This window comes from Pezoporus wallicus, unplaced genomic scaffold (genome assembly GCF_028554395.1).
Source record: "Pezoporus wallicus isolate ANWC-B61680 ecotype Strahan unplaced genomic scaffold, APGP_CSIRO_Pwel_v1 scaffold_7736, whole genome shotgun sequence".
Classification (NCBI taxonomy): domain Eukaryota; kingdom Metazoa; phylum Chordata; class Aves; order Psittaciformes; family Psittacidae; genus Pezoporus; species Pezoporus wallicus.
Window position 1 is genome coordinate 1,934,384 of NW_026636574.1, and position 18,397 is coordinate 1,952,780.

General features: G+C 51.0%; 1 protein-coding gene across 3 annotated transcripts in view; it reads right to left on the reverse strand.

Annotated features, from left to right (window-relative positions):
* The window catches only part of LAMB3 (laminin subunit beta 3), a 28,673-nt gene extending 13,921 nt beyond the window's left edge, over positions 1 to 14,752 (reverse strand). The window contains exons 1-7 of one of the 3 annotated variants that reach the window (XM_057400733.1): positions 12,636 to 12,739; positions 10,761 to 10,924; positions 9,957 to 10,021; positions 9,323 to 9,477; positions 908 to 1,022; positions 651 to 724; positions 69 to 251 (exon numbers count right to left, since the gene is read on the reverse strand). In XM_057400733.1, the coding sequence (XP_057256716.1) occupies positions 69 to 251; positions 651 to 724; positions 908 to 1,022; positions 9,323 to 9,477; positions 9,957 to 10,005 (576 nt within the window). In that variant the 5' untranslated portion in view covers positions 10,006 to 10,021; positions 10,761 to 10,924; positions 12,636 to 12,739. Of the gene's footprint in view, positions 1 to 68; positions 252 to 650; positions 725 to 907; positions 1,023 to 9,322; positions 9,478 to 9,956; positions 10,022 to 10,760; positions 11,025 to 12,635; positions 12,740 to 14,641 lie in introns of those variants that run through there. The other 2 variants (XM_057400734.1, XM_057400732.1) reach the window with 2 other exon arrangements.
* Positions 14,753 to 18,397: the final 3,645 nt, after the last annotated feature.

The following is an 18,397-nucleotide window of genomic DNA, read 5'->3' on the forward strand; positions in this document are numbered from 1 at the left end:
AACCCAGTGTCACTGCGGTGGGAACAGGCACATGTGGGAATCCCTGCCCAAGCCCCCACGGATCCTACCTTGTCCCCGTGCACAGGGTGCCCCTGCAGAACCTGGCACCGAGCATCCTGCCACCTCTCAGGGGAGCCCCGGGGGACATGGGGGAAGGCGGTTGCACAGTCGGAGGCCAGGTACTGGTACACGTCCCAGGTCTGGCCAAAGTCAGTGGAGCGCTCGATCAGCATCGCAGCGGGCAGAGGTGACTGCAGAGAGAGGGGAGAAGCACATCTGTAAGTGGCAACACCCCAGCCGGCTCCCACCATGGGGCCTGGGCATGCCTCTGCTCTTCCTTCTCCTCCCTCCAGGCTCAGGTCTCTGCAGGCTGCTGGAGCAATCCCCTCCCCTGCAGGTTACCCACAACTTCTGGGTTCCCCCTGCTCCCCTTGGCCAGCCCTGCTGCAGCCACAAAGTACACATCAGCACCAAACAGGTCTTTCGGCAGACATTCAAGAGATGGAGACCCACCACCCCACTCTGCTGCTCCTAAACACCCAGAGGAACAGCCAGGAAAAAGGAGGGATGGGGACCCTAGTGTGCTTCCTCTCAGGAGCCCAACGGGAGCTGTGCACGGAGATCCCCACATCTCGCAGAGAGCCACAAACCCTGAAGTGAAGCAGGATGCTGCCGAGCTGGAATGTCTGGTCCAGGTCCAGCTGCAACGAGACGCGCTCCATGCCTGCGGGCACAGAGAGGCAGCTTCAGAGGTGCAGACTGTGGGCTTGAGGAACAGAAACCGCTTCACTGCCAGAGCCAAACCACTTATTGCCTTCTTTCCCTCCCATCGACCGAATCCAGCACCTCCTCCCCTCATGCTGTTCACCACTGGTGCCTTGGAGCTGTGCTGTCCTGTGGTACTCACCATTCTGGGACTGCCACCAGCGCGCGTGCCCGGCCGAGGACAGGACGTTCTCCACACGGTGGCCATTGTAGGCGTGCGGCAGCCGCGAGTCGCACCGGCAGCACCTCATGCTCCACTGGAAGAGAAAGGAAGAGTGGAAGCGACCATCCTGGTGTGGCCAGAGAGACCCCACTGCAGTCCTCAGGGGTGAGGGGCCCAAGTGCAGCTTGGGCTGCTGAGGAACAAACCGCATCCCAAAAGCTGAAGAACCACCATCAATAAGACTAATGATACCCAGAACTCAAGTGGTCCCATTCAAGCCCCGTTAGAAAACATAAATCCTGGTTTTATGGACTAAAAACTAGCACCAAAATGCTTTCAACTAAAACCCATTTTTGGCAAACCATCAAAACGACTTTGTTTTTTAAGCAAACCCCGTTTTCCACAATGACAACACTTGATAGAAAGCTCTTTGCAGCTTTCCAGGACCAGTTTGCCTTTTCCACACAGCGAGGGGCCCGTTTGGGTGAACTGAAAAGGCCACTCTCGGGGTGATGCTCAGCCTCCTGCGGGAGCACAGCGGGAGCAAACAGCTCAGTGGGTGATAAGTCAGTGGGTGGGAAGTCGAGTGGCTCAAAGTTCAGCCCTTCACTTGAGCAAGTAATTCAAGGAGCAAACAGATGCAGCACGGGCACAGGGGAAAAGCCCGAGTCCCTGAGGAGCAAACAAATACCCACATTCTACTAACCAGGCAACGCTCCGTGCGGCCACTAACATGGGCAGGCTCAGAGATGTTTAGAAAGCAACAGGAAAGAGATTGAGCAAGAGACAAGGAGCAGTGGTACATGAGCTTCACATCAACATGTCCCAAAGCCCGAGAAATTGGGAATGATCAGGAACAGCGTTTGCCAGAGGATGGCTCCGAAAGGTTGTCCTGGGAGGAAAGTGGGCCTGGAGGAGAGAAGTGCATCTGGTACAAGGCACATCTGACACCGGGAAGGCAACGAGATACCCTCAGCTGCTGTGGTGGCATAAGGAGACACCAGAGGAACAGGACACGTTGGAGACCCCAGTGAAGAGATCAGCTTTCAGTGGCCAAGGAGAGACATCCAGTGACAAAAAGCACTTTATACCCTGCTCCGTGCTAGAATCTCCCCATCTGATACTTAGAACAAAAGAGCCAATTCCAACCCAAACCCTAAACACGACCCCATACACATGCTGGGGTAGGAGGGAGAGGTCACTTGGCCGGAAGTCCACAGTGGCACAAAGATCTCTGGTTTCCCCTTTAAAAGGTGAATTACGGGTTACACACGATGCCTTACTCCTGATACAGGCTCATGACATAAACGAACCAAGTCTCACTTCTACAAAAATGGACTTGGCTTCACCAAAACTACCTTTTTTTAACAGAAAAACAAAGAAAAAATCATGGAGAATTTTGTCCAGAATTACCTTTTTGCTCGGTCTCACACAAAACCACACACGGAGTAGGTTGGCCCTGACCAGAAAGGTGATGGGGCAGCAGTGAGATGTGAGCTCAGACCATGGGCTGGTTTTGGGTCCTAACAAAACCCAGGCCTGATTCTATTCAGCCCGAGACCTGGGAACCTTTTGCAGTTGGACCGATATGGAGGAGAAATCCTCCCTTTATACTGATCTGTTTCCATAATATTTTCCAGAGTCTTTATGTTCTCTGTCTATAAATATTGCAGAACAGGAGTTGGCTAACTGCAATATTTATAACAATATTGCAGAGCAAGCAAACAGAGAATTCAAAATATATAATCATGCCATTTCCCTGGCTCTACCAACTCCTCCTGGCTCTGCCAGTAAGAATCAGAAGTAATATAATCAGGTCCAGGCAGAAGAAGTCGTTTTGGATACTGGCTACTAGCACCAAATGGTCAGGAAGCTACAGGAATTACCCACAGAAAGAACAATTCCCAACCATGATTAAACTTCACAAAGACTTTCTGCAGGGGAAAGGTTAATCTCAGCTGAATTATTCATCAGGAGTGATTCACTCATCCTTATTAGACCATTCACACAGCCAGAGACACAAGTACCTTCTAGTAGCTACCGCCCAGTGTTGGCACTGAAGCTGCAAGCACACTTCAAATGCAGTGTTAAGTGAAAATGAAGCTTGTGTGATGGACCATCCTCAGGCAGCCCTGGAATCTTCTGTCCCCCTCCCCAGTTTAGGCTTAGATTAACCCTGGAAGCAAAATTCATTTCACACCCTTGGAGCAAATTGTGAAAGCCATTGCACAAGGGGGGATCTGCTACGACTGGTGGTGACTGTGTGACCTATGTGTCTCAAAGTTCCTTGGGACAGAGGCAAGTACCAAAAATGACAGCCCTGCACCAGGCTGAGCAGAGATTTACAACGTGCACACCTTTCCCCACATCTCCCCTTCCTTTTTTACCAGCATAGCAAAAGGCTCAGTAGCTCCCTTGGAGCTGGGCTTGCCGGGAATAGACCAGGACTATGTGACAAATGAGATGAAGAGGTCACAGTCGAAGCTGGGTCACTGCAGCTCTGGCTCTGCAGCACCATCAGCAAAGGAGAAGTGGTGTGTGACAAGTGGGTAGGGGATGTGGGGCTGAAACAGCCTATAGGGAGGTAAAAGAAGTTGTAGGTCTGCGTGGGAAACACTAACTGCCCTCTGTGCCTCCAAGCTACTTGTAAGAGTCACCCAAAATAGGGGATATGGAGGCTCAGAGATTTGGGGAAGTTAATTCCTGCCTTTTGAAAGGTGATCTGGGAGGTGGCTGTTTTACAGGGAAAGCGAGCATTTCCCTCTAACAAACAGATGCACATCTTGGGAATCGTGGAGGGGAAAACCAAAAAAGCCATGCAGAAGAACAACCAGCTATTGTAAAACTGCCCATACATTACATCATGCACCTGAACACTTCTGTATGCGGGGACACAGTGCAAAGTGCCCTTGTGCCCTCTCTGCTGCGTGTTTCTGCGGCTCTCCCCCTGCTCTGACCTCGTGAGCCAGGGCTGAGCAGCCTCCCATGCCTCCTGCTCATGCCGGGGCAGAAAACCTCAAACCATTTGAAGCTGATGGACTCCGACCAAAGTATTTTAAGTAGCTCGAGCTGCCATTTTAATGCGAGTTGAGAGCCCTTGAAATAAAACCTCCTGGCACAGGAGCACAAGCCCAAAATAAACTGAAGTTATTCCTCAGCAAAAATGGGAAGCTGCTTCTCTCCAGTCATGAAATGAAGACCTTGCATAGCTGCAGGGACCTCGGGGGTCCTGGTTTCACCCAGCTGCATGGCAGTGAGAGGCACTGTGTCAGTCGGGCTCCTGGCACGCAGCCTCCCATACGGGAGCCTTGCTTGGTCTTGCACAATTAATATTCTATAGGGACAGTAATTACTGGTCCAAGTTTATCCGGGGACAGCCTGAAAAGCAGTAGGAATTTATTCATCCACAGAGACACTGAGGGTTATTAATAAATAGGGTGGGCAGCAAGAACAAGTTACCTTGGGAACAAAGGCACCTGGTAAAGCCAAGCTATGCCATTCTCTATTCCAGCCCATTCTCATTCCGTGATAATGCAGCTGCAGGACATGCCGAGCTCACAGAGCAGGAAAAGGCAGAAGTTACCCATGGTTATGTTATCATGGTTAAACATCCCAGTGAGCAACTGGTATTCGATAAACCAGACTGTGCTTCAATTTTGAAACACAGATATCTCCCTCAGCACTAACATCGAATGTCACATCCCTGCTTGGCTGGTCATAAGTGACACTGGGAAATGAGCCCCGAGGCCACACTCAACACACAAATAGAGGGCTCTGACCCTCAGCTTGGTTTTACCTGTGACCCCCAAATTCAGAGGCAACAGCAGAGATGCGGGAGAAGACACAAGCTGGAAACAAACATCCTAGGGATGGGGTTTAAGGAAATGAAGTTCATTTCTCTTGCTTAAAAGCAAGCACGTGGGTGCTTGTTTTCCTCACCCCGTCTGTTCTCACTTTCCATCTCCCCTCAGCAAAACTTCATTTAGAATCTGCCAGGATGACAGTCTGCAAACCCCCTATTGCACCAGCTCATCCCTACACCCTGCACGCATCGCCGGGGTCCTGTCTCCTCTGCAGCTTGTCTGCAAGGGAATGACGTGATGTCTCCCAGCATATGTGTTGATTTGCAGTTGTGTGGCAAAAAAAAAGGATACAGAGAAAGGAGGAGGAGGAAAAACTAATGGGAAATAGGGGGGTTTACCTTTGCACATTCATTGCAGGTAGGGACAGATCCCTGCGGCAAAGAGCAGGGTGTGTCTGAATGCCAGAATAAGGTAAGCACCGAGTAGCTGCTGTATTCCCTTCAACGGGTTGGGGATATAAATTGCTCCCTGCAAAGCCCTGACACGGTGAAGCAATACCCAACACTAGAAGCCCTGCTCTGAGCAGGGGCTTGGACCTCCTGCGGTCCCACTGACCACAGCTGTTTTGTGGCTGCATTTGTGTTAAAACCCCCGAGTCTGAGCGGTGACACTGCAAAGCAAAGGGGCTGGGAGGCACAGAGGCTTCTGAGCCTGCTCTCCCCTGTTCCAACACACCGAGGGCCTGCCCAAGCACCCCGCAGGCAGCATGCGTTGAATCAGTCCTGAGCTCCCTCCCTGACTCATGCAGGTGGGCAAGCAGATGTCCCCATCAGACAGCAGCAGTAAGGCAGACAGAAGCATTGCTCTTGCCCATAGCCTCTGTTGCAGCCATTGGCCTGTATTTTTGGAAGCAGACAACGATGACTCGGTGCTGAAACACCACGGGGAGAGATCTACAGCCCAGCCCCTGCCAGGCAGCTGTGACCAGCCATCAGCAGCAGGAAGCTCTGCCAGGCCAGGAGCTCTGCTCTTCTGCACACTGACTCCTTCAGGGTCCTCTGGTACCTCTCACCTCAGCTCCCACCTGGATGACCCCATGTCATCACGGCACAAGGGTGATAAAGGTAACTTCCCACCTTTTGTTCAGCAGGTGAGAAGAGCAAAAAAATACTCTATATGAATACTCACTTTATATAAGTACTCAATGTGAAAAGCAGGGGAGAGAAGGCAAAAAAATACTGGTCCTTGACCTTATCCAAACAATGTTTAATACCCGAAGTATTAAAAGACTTAAATAAGCTGACAAGTAACCTGGAGAGGGGCTTTGGACAAGGGCCTGTAGGGACAGGACAAGGGGAATGGCTTTAACCTGACAGGGTGGAAACCGAGATGAGAATTTAGACAGAAGTTCTTCCCTATGAGGGTGCTGAGGCACTGGCACCCTGTAGGATGTAGGAAAGAGAGCAGCAGCAGAAGCACAAGCACATCCAGCTTCACTACCACCTTCTTCAGCAAAAGGTTTCAGTGATGTGCAGGGCGTTTGTGGTACTCTGCTAAATTAATCAAGAGATGGGAGAAGTCTGTAGTCCTGGATATGTCTTTAAACTGAAAGCATTGCACAATCCTGGAGGAAAGCAATGATCTCTCTCCAGAGAAGTGTTAATCTAGCCGGGGGCGAACACACCGCAGCAGGGTACTGCTGCCTGCAGCAGTGAAGCAAAGGCTGCACAGCCCTCATGCTGTTGTTTGGAAGGGCCAGGGCAAGTGAGGGGAATGGGACCTGCTAATCCACACGGAAGCCACACCATGCCTTCCCCCGGCCGGAGCTGGGCAGTGTAAGCTGCTCCATACTCCTGTCAAAGCACCAGACTTCGCATTTAAATAGTGAGACAAGCTAACAGGGCCTTGAATCACACCTCAGTCAATGAGATTCTTTCCACACACATCAGTGCCTTTACAGCTCCAAATCCAGGCTCACTTTATTCTTCTATTTTATGTTCAGTTTCCCCTCTTGCTTTTACCTTCTATGCTGACTCAAGCCACCATTTCCCAAGCACTAAGTGATTTCCAGCCCAGACCATTGGCCTGCCTGGCTTCCACCCCCCATCACTTCTCTTTCCATTGCTGCATTCCCCCATGCTATAAATGGCAGTGCTGTGTCCCTCCTGGATTTCACCCCACTGAGCCTACAGCCAAGGAATGGAGCAATTAGTAGTGCAAAGTATAAAGGTTAGAGGGACTTGGAGCCAGAGCTGACAATGGAGCAGAGGCTGAAATCGATGCCCACAGCAAGTGACCCACCAGGATTGCAAAAGACGACCCATGGGCTGGTGGTGGGGTCAGACAGCGTGGACCTGCCAGCTGGCACGAGGGGAGAGCAACCCCTCATCCCATGCCCTCTGCTGAGATTGCAAAACCCGCTCTAAATTTGTACCTATTTGGCAACAAAATGAGGGCAAGACTTGCAATCAGGAAAGAAAAAGAAGACGTAAGAGTTAATACATGAAATGTGATTACTTTTTATGGGATGGGACTCGGAGAATTGAGTTCAGGGGATTAATTTTTGCTTAAATTAGGAACTAGAAAGAGGGAAGGGAAAATCAGGAAATGCTGAGCACATGGGGATTTCTCCTGCAAAGCGACAAGCTGCTCTACACAAAACTCCCATTAGCCTTTACAACTGCAGAACAGAAATAAGGATCTTGGAGGAATTTACTAGCAGTAACGATGCATCTCTCATTTTAGCAAAGGAAAGAATGTGTAAGGAAGCAAAGACCCCATTGCCAAAGCTCAATTGGAGAATCCAACTGAAACTATCAGTGTTAATTGTTCCATATCTCTTTTAACCCTGGTACTTGTAAGGCATGGTATAAGGAATACGAAAACAGACTAGAAGAGACAGCTGCAATGATGCTTCCTCCACAGTACCACCATGGGGCCTCATTCACCACCTCTGCATCAAACAGATCGATCATTTCTGCTCAAAGTATATCACAGCCATCAAAGAGATGCTGAGTCTCCACTGCAAAGATTACAAATGATGCAGATGATCACAACTGAAGGCCCCTCGTAATGATCTCTCAAGACCAGACAAAGGGAATAACTAGTCCACTCCGGCTGGCATTAGGACAACCAGCTTAATCAAGCTTGTGCAGATATTCGCTTCCCATAGTATAAACCCCTCTTCAAGTAAAAGTCACTGTCAAAAGTCAATGTTAAGTGAAGATTTCAGAGCTATATTTATGTACAGTTCTCCTCAAGCATAAACAGAAATTGAGAAGGAGAAAGAAGAAGTCAAAGCAGAAATAATTGCTGCCTATTTTCCTATGCATGGGCACAAGCACCCATGAGAAGCAGCAGGGATTTGCTGGAGAGGCAAGCAAACAGCCCTGCTCCCTGGAGCAGCAAAGTGGCTCCAGAGAAAGCAAATGGGAGCCTGACTGCAGGAAAAGCCTGGCTGCAACTGTCAGCCTGGGAAAGGGCCTGACAAAGGCCAGACAGCCCAGCATGCGGGAGGATGTGATGCTCACACCCTTTAGGGCCAGGGAGCTGCCCAGCTTCACTTCAACCACCAGCTCCAGCCATCTCTGAGCCCATAGAGCAGTGAAGATCTCTCCAGCCCAGCAGAACACCATCAGCTCCACAAGAAATCCACTGACTGCCACATCTTGGACTTCAACTTGAAGGGGAATTAAAACCAGAAGGCGGCTGACTCACTGGAGCTGGATTTCACTGTAGCAAACCCAGCCTCCCCGGAGGTCTGACATCTCCTTACCTCTCCAGCATCTCTCCAAAGACCCTTTCTGCCTTTCCCACATTGAACCTGCTCCCTTTCGAACTCCTTCCATGGCAATTACAGGGTTAACGTTGCCAGACCGACAGAGAAAGGCTTTAGGAAGGGCTCCCATAGGGGACATCACCCCTGCAGCTTTTCAGCTCTCTGCTCAGGCAGATTTATCCTCAAACTCTTACTGTGGTTTGGTGGCGGCTTTGGAGCCTGGGAATCTGCAGCTGGCTGAAACGTTATCCTCCGGAGCAGGATCTGCCCCCGCACAGCCAGAACAACAGAAAACAGTTGTTCGGTTCAGGAGCTTTTCCAAGTCTTCGTGAAAGACCTGAAATGGTCTCATTTTCAACAACCGAAATACGAGTTGAGTTTAGTTTATAACTAAAATGGCTGGGGATAGGAAGGCTTGGGATATATTGGAGGCAAGAGCCTCTACTTTGACTCCTGTGCTTCACACTGGAGCTTCGCTGCCCTTTCCCTACCACTGTGTTCATTGAATGGTTTGGGTTGGAAGGGATCTTAAAGCTCATCCAGTCCCAACCCCCTGCCATGGGCAGGGACACCTTCCACTAGAGCAGCTTGCTCCAAGCCCCTGTGTCCAACCTGGCCTTGAGCACTGCCATGAACGGGGCAGCCACAGCTCCTCTGGGCAGGTACTGCAATGACCCAACACAGTCGGAAGGGGGATAAATACCTGAAATGGGTTAAATACATCCCTACGGAAGAGCAGGAAGGACAGGACGGGTAAAGCCATTGGCATGCCGATGCAAGGTTGAGGAGCATGGAGGAAGGAGGTGAACGTACCTCTCCATGGGGTGTGCAGTACGTCTCAGGCTTGGAGAGGCCACATGTGGAGGATGCTCTCAGGAGGTGGGCTCGTCCCAGGAGGAGGTCTCCGGCGGGGGGGTAGCAGGCACCATGGGAGCAGGCTTCCTGTGCTCTCAGCACCCATGGGGCTGCTGCAGCAGCAGGAAAACAGGACACAGGGCTGAGCCAAGGCGGCAGAGACATCAACCAGCACATCTGCTGGTCCTACAACACACCAACTACCAGGTCATGCCTGGGACAAAGCTACAAAATGCAGACAGGACAAAGGTATTTTGTCCCTGAGCTACCTTTAGTTTTAATATGAAAAAGGCACTCTTTAAAGGGCTTTGTACTAACGGTTATTTCTGAACACTTCTTTGCCATGCCCCCAGTGTTGCTGGGATGCTCAGTTCCCTGCCCATCACACTGAACAGTCCTGGCTGGTGTCCCCTGTTTCCCTATATAGCCAGCCCTACAGACAGAAAGCAGGCTGTTACCAGCACTATTAGCAAATACCAGTCTCCCACCTGCTGCCAGAATACTCCTACTAACACAAAGCTTACATTAGCAGCGTTTCTATTTAGTCAGCTTTCCCCATATCCTTCTAGAATCACTACCTGGTAAGCCTTACCCAGGAGGACAAATAACGCCCATGGCCAAAGCTGGCAGCGAGATTCCATTCCACCAAGGACACACCTAGGGAAGAATGTGCAGCATGAGCAAAAAGGAGCAGAAAAGGCCAATCTCAGTCCAGGTCCTTCCCGCTCCTTCTCAGTTTACAGGGAAATAATATTAATTGATCCAAAAGAGAATAACATGGGTGAAAAATGAAAAACAAAGAGGAAAATCAGACACTCAGATTGTATTTTTTGATGCACAAAGAATCCCAGCTTATCATCTGACTCAGGGAGCGTGCACAAGATTCTCCTAAAGTCTGTAAGAGATCTTCCTCTTCCCAAACGCTGTCTTTGGATCTTTATGTTATTGCCGAGGTGAACCACAGGTACCAGCTCCCAGCAGAGCTGTAATTGATGACTGCGTGGCTCCCCAGGGACATCAAAAAGCCACAACCCCAGCACCACGATCCGCATGGGCAGGGAGCTGGCGCTGATGCCAGGTCCCAGTGTATGGCTAGAAACAGTGCCCTAAGCAGCATGCACACACCAGCATACACACACAGACACACACACCCCCCATATAACCCCCTCTTCCCAGGCACACCACACTTTCTGTTCTCCGATCCCACTTGGCCCTGTACTTCCAGAATCTATTCACTTCCAGAGAATCAATTCCAGATCAAAACCTGCCAGCGCACGCCACGGCCCAAAGGCTCCTTCTACAGAAAGAAACCCATAAAACCCATTACAAAGTGCGTCCTGCAGGAGAGCCCGGAGGAGGAACAGCTCCAGCACATCCCGGGAGCCAGAAACCTCACCTGCCCTCCTCCCTGCGTGAGCAGCAGCACCAGCGCCGGTCCCCACGGCGTCCCTGGCTCACAGCGAGGGCTCTCTGCCCTTCCTGCAACCACAGCAGCCCTCTGAGTGCTGGCTCCTCTCCTGGCTTTTAATCAGCAGCTGCCTCACCTGGGAGAGAAGGTGCCTGTGGGTGCAGTGATGATAAAGGGAGTGATTCAGGGATCCTCAGACACACACACCCAGTTACTGTATAACTCCTGACAGCTCCCAGACGGGGCGCGTGGCCGCAGGCATAAATCACTTCGCATGAGGATGACGACAGCAGGTAACCAGCAAGTGAAAGCCCATCTGTAGCCGACCCACCTGGGACTCGTGTGATCTCCCACCACTGGGACATCACCAAGGCAGCTTGAAACCAGCTCCCTCCAGAGCTGCCGCACACCTTGGCACTAAGTGATGCCCCCAAAGGTGCACCCACCCTCTCAGACAGGTTTTCGTGTCGTGCTTAGCATCACGGTGGCAACAGCAGCGCTGCCATCAGCACCTCAATTTGATCATTTAAAGCCTCATTTGGGATGTCCACGTGAGTTATAACCTCACTGTCTATTCACGCATCAGACTTCAGGCTGAAGGCGACCTCGAGCACAGACCCAGTCTCCTGTCTGCAGCGCTGGAACTTCTCAAGACACAAAATGACTTAAGATGAGCTTGAGCGTTACCTACAAAACACAATCCTGCGACCTCACCTGCTGTGAAAAGAGTCAAAAAGTCACGTTTATTAAGAAACACAGCTCTTGTTTGGGCACCTCGCTGACAAGGAGCCCACATCCCCTACTTTGGACCTAATTCAGAGCTCTCTTGCACTTGACACATTTCAGTGGTCACTGTTGCTTTACGTGAGTATTAATAGAAACAGCATCATCAGTTTATTTGCTTTTACAGTGCCATCCAAGTAAAATTTTAACAAGACTGTTCAAACCGGTGACTGCTCCGTCAGCGCTGAGCCGCAGCTCACACATGGAGCACACATACATCCCCTCTCCCAGCGCTCCCGGGCACTGCTCATGTGCTGCGTCTCAGCTAGAACGCAGCTTTTCCTCCTCAGAACAAGCCGGTTCCATTCACTTTACTGAAATGACCCCACAAATCACATCAAGTTACTCCGGATCTTTGCTCCTGCTGCTTTGCTGGTGTGTGTTAAGCTCCCTGCCCGTCCTCACGCTGAGGATGAGGAGCTCAGCTCGCAGAGCTGGGGGAAAAAGCAGCCCCTCAGGCTACAGTGCCTGAAACACGGGCTTGGCCTCCACCGAGGTGTGCCCCAGCGCTGGGTGCGCCTGCCCTCACCCGTTACTGCTCAGCAATGCGGTAACACCACATTCCTCCTGCAGCCAGGATGTCTCCTCCCCGTCTTAGCCGGCAGCAGGAAAAGAAGCAGGAAGAAACACTGCGATGTTTTACAGAGAAACGGTGACATAAGATGGGCTGTGGGGTGCCCGCACCATTCCCACAGGCTGGTGGTGAGCAGACCCAAGCACATTGAAACCGTCAGCAGCCTGAAGTGTGAGAAATCACATCAAACTCCCTAAATCCCTCCTCTGGTGGGGGGACCACGCTACAGGAGGCAAAGTGATGCTTGCTGGACATGGCACTCTTGCAAACCTTGGTTAAATGGCCGCTGCATGTTCTACCTGGTTTAAAACCTGCCCCTAAACCACTGGTAGGCAAACCAGGAGGTTGAGTCTCCTCTTGGAGAGACTGTAAATGCCACCTACTGATGCACAACCAGCTCCTGCCAGAGCCAGCAATGCTGAGCATCAATGCTCTGAAATGGTGATGCTCCACCCTGAATTACTGTAAAGCAGCTCTGTCACACAAACAGGACTGGAAAATCCTACCTCAAACGCAAGCTGCTTCAATGAATTATCCAAAAGAACTCAATTCAGCCTTTCCTCCTCCAGCCTGGGCCCTGGGACTTGCCAAAGCAGGTAAAACATCACCCGGGATTCCAGGCTCTGCAAGTTGAAACAAGACCAAAAGCAAGGAACAGTCACATTTACAGAGCATCTACTGCAAATCAATACAGCATGAAGGCAAAAAAGCAGCTGTGATCAGCTGGGTGCTCAGGGACAGGGGGTCCCAGGCACAGTTCTGTGTCCCAATAGGACACGGGAGCTCAAATGCTGCTCCGGGCTGTACTCTGCCTGTTTCACCCTGTACAACGCGGTCCTGGGTTCCAGGGAGTGAGGCTGTGTTACAGATGGAGGCACATCGAGGCAGCAGGGCTGGCTAAATACAGAGGAGACAGAATGGTAAAAAAGCACTACAAAAACTGCTGGAGCAATCCTCTGTGATCAGGGGCAGGGACAAGAAAGATGCTCTCAGGACTTCCAGTGCCTTTGCAGTTTAGCCTGAAGCTAACCTACACCAACCTGTGCTGAGCTGGGGCAGAGCCCTGGGTAAGGTATTCCCTGGAAAACAAAACCAACCAGCTCCTGCAGGAAATGGTGCTCTGGGTCACCGGACATTCCCTGCCCTAGCAATGCGTTAGGGGACAGGACTCTGCTGGAAGCACCTTCTCCAGGATGGGATGCACAACCTGCTCCTGCTCCACACTACAACACCGCATCACACTCAGTGATGTTCATATGGGCATCATCATTTGAGCTCATGCTCTGTGGTGCATACAAGGTCTCTGCTCAGCAGCTTCTCTGTCCCAGAGGTGCTCTTCAGAGGCAGAAAAGCTCCACATCATGCAATCCTGGACCCAGAGCAATGGATGTTAGAAGAGTTCAAGCTGTTTAAAAGCTTATCTCCCCCTAAAAAGAAGGGAGGGCACGGAACATCCCTGCCAGCTGAGGCACGTGTGTCACTCACTGTCACAAGCTCATGCTCTTCAACACTAATACCTGCCAAGCCTCTGCTTTTATCACCAGGCTCCTTCTCTAGGAAGGCTGCTGGAGCCCTGCTGCCACGTGAGGTCAGGTTCCCTGCACTCTTCCTAGGCTCTGAGGTTTCTGATGGAGCGGGATGCATGTGGTGGAGGAAGCACTGAGAGTTCATCAGCCTTGGGCAGCTCCCAGTGGGAGCTGGGACATGAACTGGGAAACAATCCTGCTCCAGTGAGAGCAGCCAGAGTTGAACAGGATGTGACTCCTGTGTGAGTGGCTTTGTTTTACTTCCTCTGATCTGACATTTGCTTTGTTTGGATTAAAGGCTCAGGAGCACTTTACCTCTTTCCAAGGACACCTTCCTCATGCAGCAGCTTTCCATGTAGCTGTTGAGGTGTGACACCAGTTAATCAGCACTGACCAGGCTGCAGTGATGCTGTTCAATCAGCTTTTACCTTCTCTCCCCAGAGCTCAGAGGAACACAAAGCGAAGTGGAAATCAGGAGCAGGGCACTGAGTGCAAGAACACTTAATCTCTTGAAACACAAAACCTCCATTAAGGAAAAAGGATGCTAAATGAGTACAATTGTATAGCTGGGATGAAACCCCAATGCTCTCCATCCTTAGGCCAGGGACAGCCTATGTGCACCTTGTTGTGGAAACATAAGGGGCAAAAACCTGGAAGGCAATATGAGACCTGGAGCTGGAAGCACTTAAGCTGCATGGGAATAAGTCAGGGGTAAGAAATGCTGTCCCATGTTGTAACTTTTATTCCTGATTTCAGGAATGAAAGCATGTTTCCTTCCAGCCAATCTTCTCCTTTCCCATTTTAAGTAAAAGCTGACCAGCAAAGCCACCTCCCCACTCCAGCCCACGACTTAAAATACTGTGTTTGCTAATTGCCATGTTTTCTCCTAAAAGCATTTCAGGAATTCCAAATGAAATTCCAACTCTCATCCTGAAAACCCTACACACAGAGGCCTCAGGGGTGACTGGTCCTCCTCAGCACAGCACCTGCATTATTTGTCCTCCTGGGTACTTAGGAGCTTCCTTTAGGCCAGGTATGCTCCTTAACACCGCAAGTGCAATGGAAGTCACACTGCTTTCTGCTCCTGATGCAGCTTGCTCCTTGCCCTACCTGCTAGAATTAAAACACAGGGCTTGCAGCACGTGTGGCTCCATCCTGCCGGGGCAAAGTACAAGTGGTTTGCCCCATCTTGGCTCCCGTCCCCAGGCTGGAGCAGGGAGCACAGCCCCTCGTCCCAGACCACATCACAGAGCTCATGCTTGTCATAGGCAAAGTCCAGCAGGCCCTGACCCTTGTCCACACACGGCTGTGGAAGATGAGGCAGCACATCTTCACACCTGAGCAGTGCTCCCACCAAGGTGATGCTGTGCCACGTTTTGAGAGCTGTCACCAAGAGGCAGAGGTCAGCTCAGTCTTTTGGCTCAAGTACCTCTGCAAAACCCAAAGCCACAGCCTGGGCTAATGGAACAGGATCTCCGGTGGCCATGGAGGCCAAGCTGCCACCTGGTACGTGGCAGCCTCCCAGCAAGGGCAGGATGGGCCCCCAGACTCACAACTCTGCACAAAAGCATTACAGAAGTCTCCATGCAGCTTCTCTTCTCCAGCCTGAACAGCCCCAGTGTTCGCAGCCTGTCTTTGTATGGGAGGTGCTCCAGCCCCTGATCACCCTCGTGGCCTCCTCTGGACTTGCTCCAACAGCTCCATGTTCTTATGCTGGGACACCAGAACTGCACACAGTGCTCCAAGTGGGGGCCTACTCAAGTGTCATCCTCACACCATGGTTGCCTCCCATCAGCTCTCCCCTGGAGCTTCCATCACGCACCCGCAGCGTGCCCAGCACCTGCCCAGGGCAGGCATCTGCCATCACAGAGCTGTGCCCCTGCCAAGGAACACAGCTGAAATCAGAGCCGAGCCCTCACCAGCCCTTCTGCAGTGCTGGAAACGCTCCCTGCAAAGGGCAGAGCTCCCAGTGCTCCCATTCCAAGGTTATCCCTGTGCAAGACGATCCACCCCAGCAGGAGAGTTAAATGTGGGTTCCTATGGGCAGAGCTGCAGCGTGGCTTCACCTGCAGCCTCCAAAGCCGGAGGCGGGATGCAGAGCATCATCTCCCTGAGCCGCTCCAAGGGGACACACATCCCGGCCTTCCCCAGGCCCGTGATATTCAGGTTAAGCCTGAGGTGCTTACGCTGCTTGGCAAATTGAGGCAGAGCTCTGCTTCCACATGACGTCCGACTCCAGCAGCAATCCCAGCTACAAAGCCGGGTTTAATCAAAGTTGCAATTAAACCTGACAACCTCCTTGTGCAGACTCTCCTAAATAAGATTAGGAACAGCTAAAATTAGTCTAATTTAGTGTTAATCATTAATCCTTTTATCCACTCTTAATCCAATTTAAATGTCCACACAAGGAACTTGCACAGACTTTGGTACTCAAATTTGAAACAAAATTAAATGTTATTTAATTAAATCACCACAATCTGAGTGCTGCTGTAAGAGGTGTTTGCCATAGATGACTATCAGCCGCTTGGGTAACCCTCAGCATCATCTCTGTGCTCATCCCATGGCTCCACATCTTTGCACTGGGGGTTTGCATGGGCATCTCCATTGGTATTTAATGAGTAAAATGTACCTTTCGCAGCCTTCAGGTTGGAAAAAAGACCTTCAAATGTAAGGTTTAGGAGGGTTAAAAAAGGCAAGACAAAACCCAAAACAAACAACCCAGAAAAACCACCATCAACAACCTTTTTTTAGGCAAAACGTCACGATTCCAACACTTCCCACTGACCTTTGTTTCTGGGGCTGTGCTCTGCTCTCTGCTGTTTGTGCAGGGCCCCAACAGCTCAGCACCGCTCATCCTTGTGAGGTTACAGCCCATCTTAACACCCCAAATTGCTGGCAGCTTGGCCATGCACCCAACCCTGCCGGCAGGGATGGTGACCCAGAACTTCTCCTGTCTAATTGCTGTCTGCTCCAGCTAGCTTTCCTGCAATGGTCGGTTTTCAGAGCCTTGCAAAAGAGAAAACACAGTCTGAATGCAGGAATCAGCTGCAACCTCTGCTGCCAAGTTGGCAGAGAAGATAAGGACCTTTTATTTAACGTAGAAAAAACCCAAACCCAGACACTGAGAGGGACAGACGAGTCTTTAGCAACTTTTACAGCCACTCTTGCAATCAGTTTCCTAAGCACATTCAAAAGCCCGAGCTGTCAGCAGCAGCCTTTCTCTGCCTGCTCTGCAATGATCTCCCGGCCAGCACATGTGCTGCGGGGGGGGGTAGGGGAAGATGGACGGACGTGCGGGATGTGAGGAGTGAGGGGTGACTCATCCCAGAATCACTTAATTGCAGAGAACATTGTGGGTTGGAAGGGGCCTTAAAGATCATCTAGTTCAACCCTTCTGAGGGGTTTAGGGCAGAACTTGGGTAGGATCAACCCCGCAGGGCAGTCCTTCGGAAAGGAAAGGTGTGCAGATCCTCCAGCACAAGGAAAAAGGGATGCAGCAGTTCCTCAGAGCCCTCCTCTGCCCCTTTCCCTTCAGCTCCAGCTTGCTTCAGGCTGCACCACATCAGGGGTTACAAACAGCCCTGGATGCCCCTCCAGGAGATCCAGCCTGAGGAGCCACCAGCAGCCTCCTTTACAGTGGGAAGGCTCCCACTGAGCTTCACCTCTTTCCACACAGAGCCAGGTTGGATGCGGCTTGGAGCAAGCTGCTCTAGTGGAAGGTGTCCCTGCTCGTGGCAGGGGGCTGGAACTGCGTGAGCTTTAAGGTCCCTTCACAAACCACTCCGTGATTCTGTTATATACCCACCACTCTTTCAAGTGCTGATACTGTATCAACTCAACACTATATACTATACACTACCCTGGCAGAGCAATTCCCATCATCTCAACCATTACAGATCAGATGAGAAATCTTTCCAGATGCCATCATCTGCCCTGCAAAACCAGAAGCTGTAAATCTCAGCAACTTCTTTGTGGCTTTAGTAACTTCCATATGCATTCTGGTTCTTCCAGCCAGAGCAGTTCATGTGCATGGATGGAGCCACGGGTGGGAGCAGATGATGCAACCTGCAGTGTGCTAGTGATGCAAGGAGCTCCGGCAGCACGCCAGGGAAAAAATGTGATAGTGCAGCCTTCGGTTTTTCCCCAAAATGGAACTACTCCATCCTTTAGATGAATCACAAGGAGTGACACAGCGGGGGGTTACAGAGTTTCCTCATCAAATGCAGGAAAAGTGAAAAGCAGGGTTTTAACAAGTTGCCTGTAACTTTCACTAGCTTAGGAATTGGATGCCCCATCCCTGGCAGTGCTCAAGGCCAAGCTGGATGGGGCTTGGAGCAAGCTGCTCTAGAGGAAGGTGTCTCTGCCCGTGGCAGGGGTTGGGACTGGGTGAGCTTTAAGGTCCCTTCCAACACAAACCTGATTCTATGAATTCCCAGCTACTCTTTTATTTCTGAGACATCAAGGTGCTGTCACACATTGTGCCTACCCATTTCTAACAGTTCTCCTTGCCACGAACCCATAGAAACCTTTAACAAACATTTTTGCACCTTGTCCTGAGCAATGCCTTTGCTCATGCCTTCTCTAGGGTAATCACTCGGGTACCTCACCGGGCAATACCTCTGTTATGCTTCACCAGGGCACGTTTTTACCCACTTCCCTGCTGTGCTGGAGCACACTGTGCACCAACCCAAACCTTACACCAAGCCATGAGCAAATCCAAGCCCTAGACTCAGGCACTCACG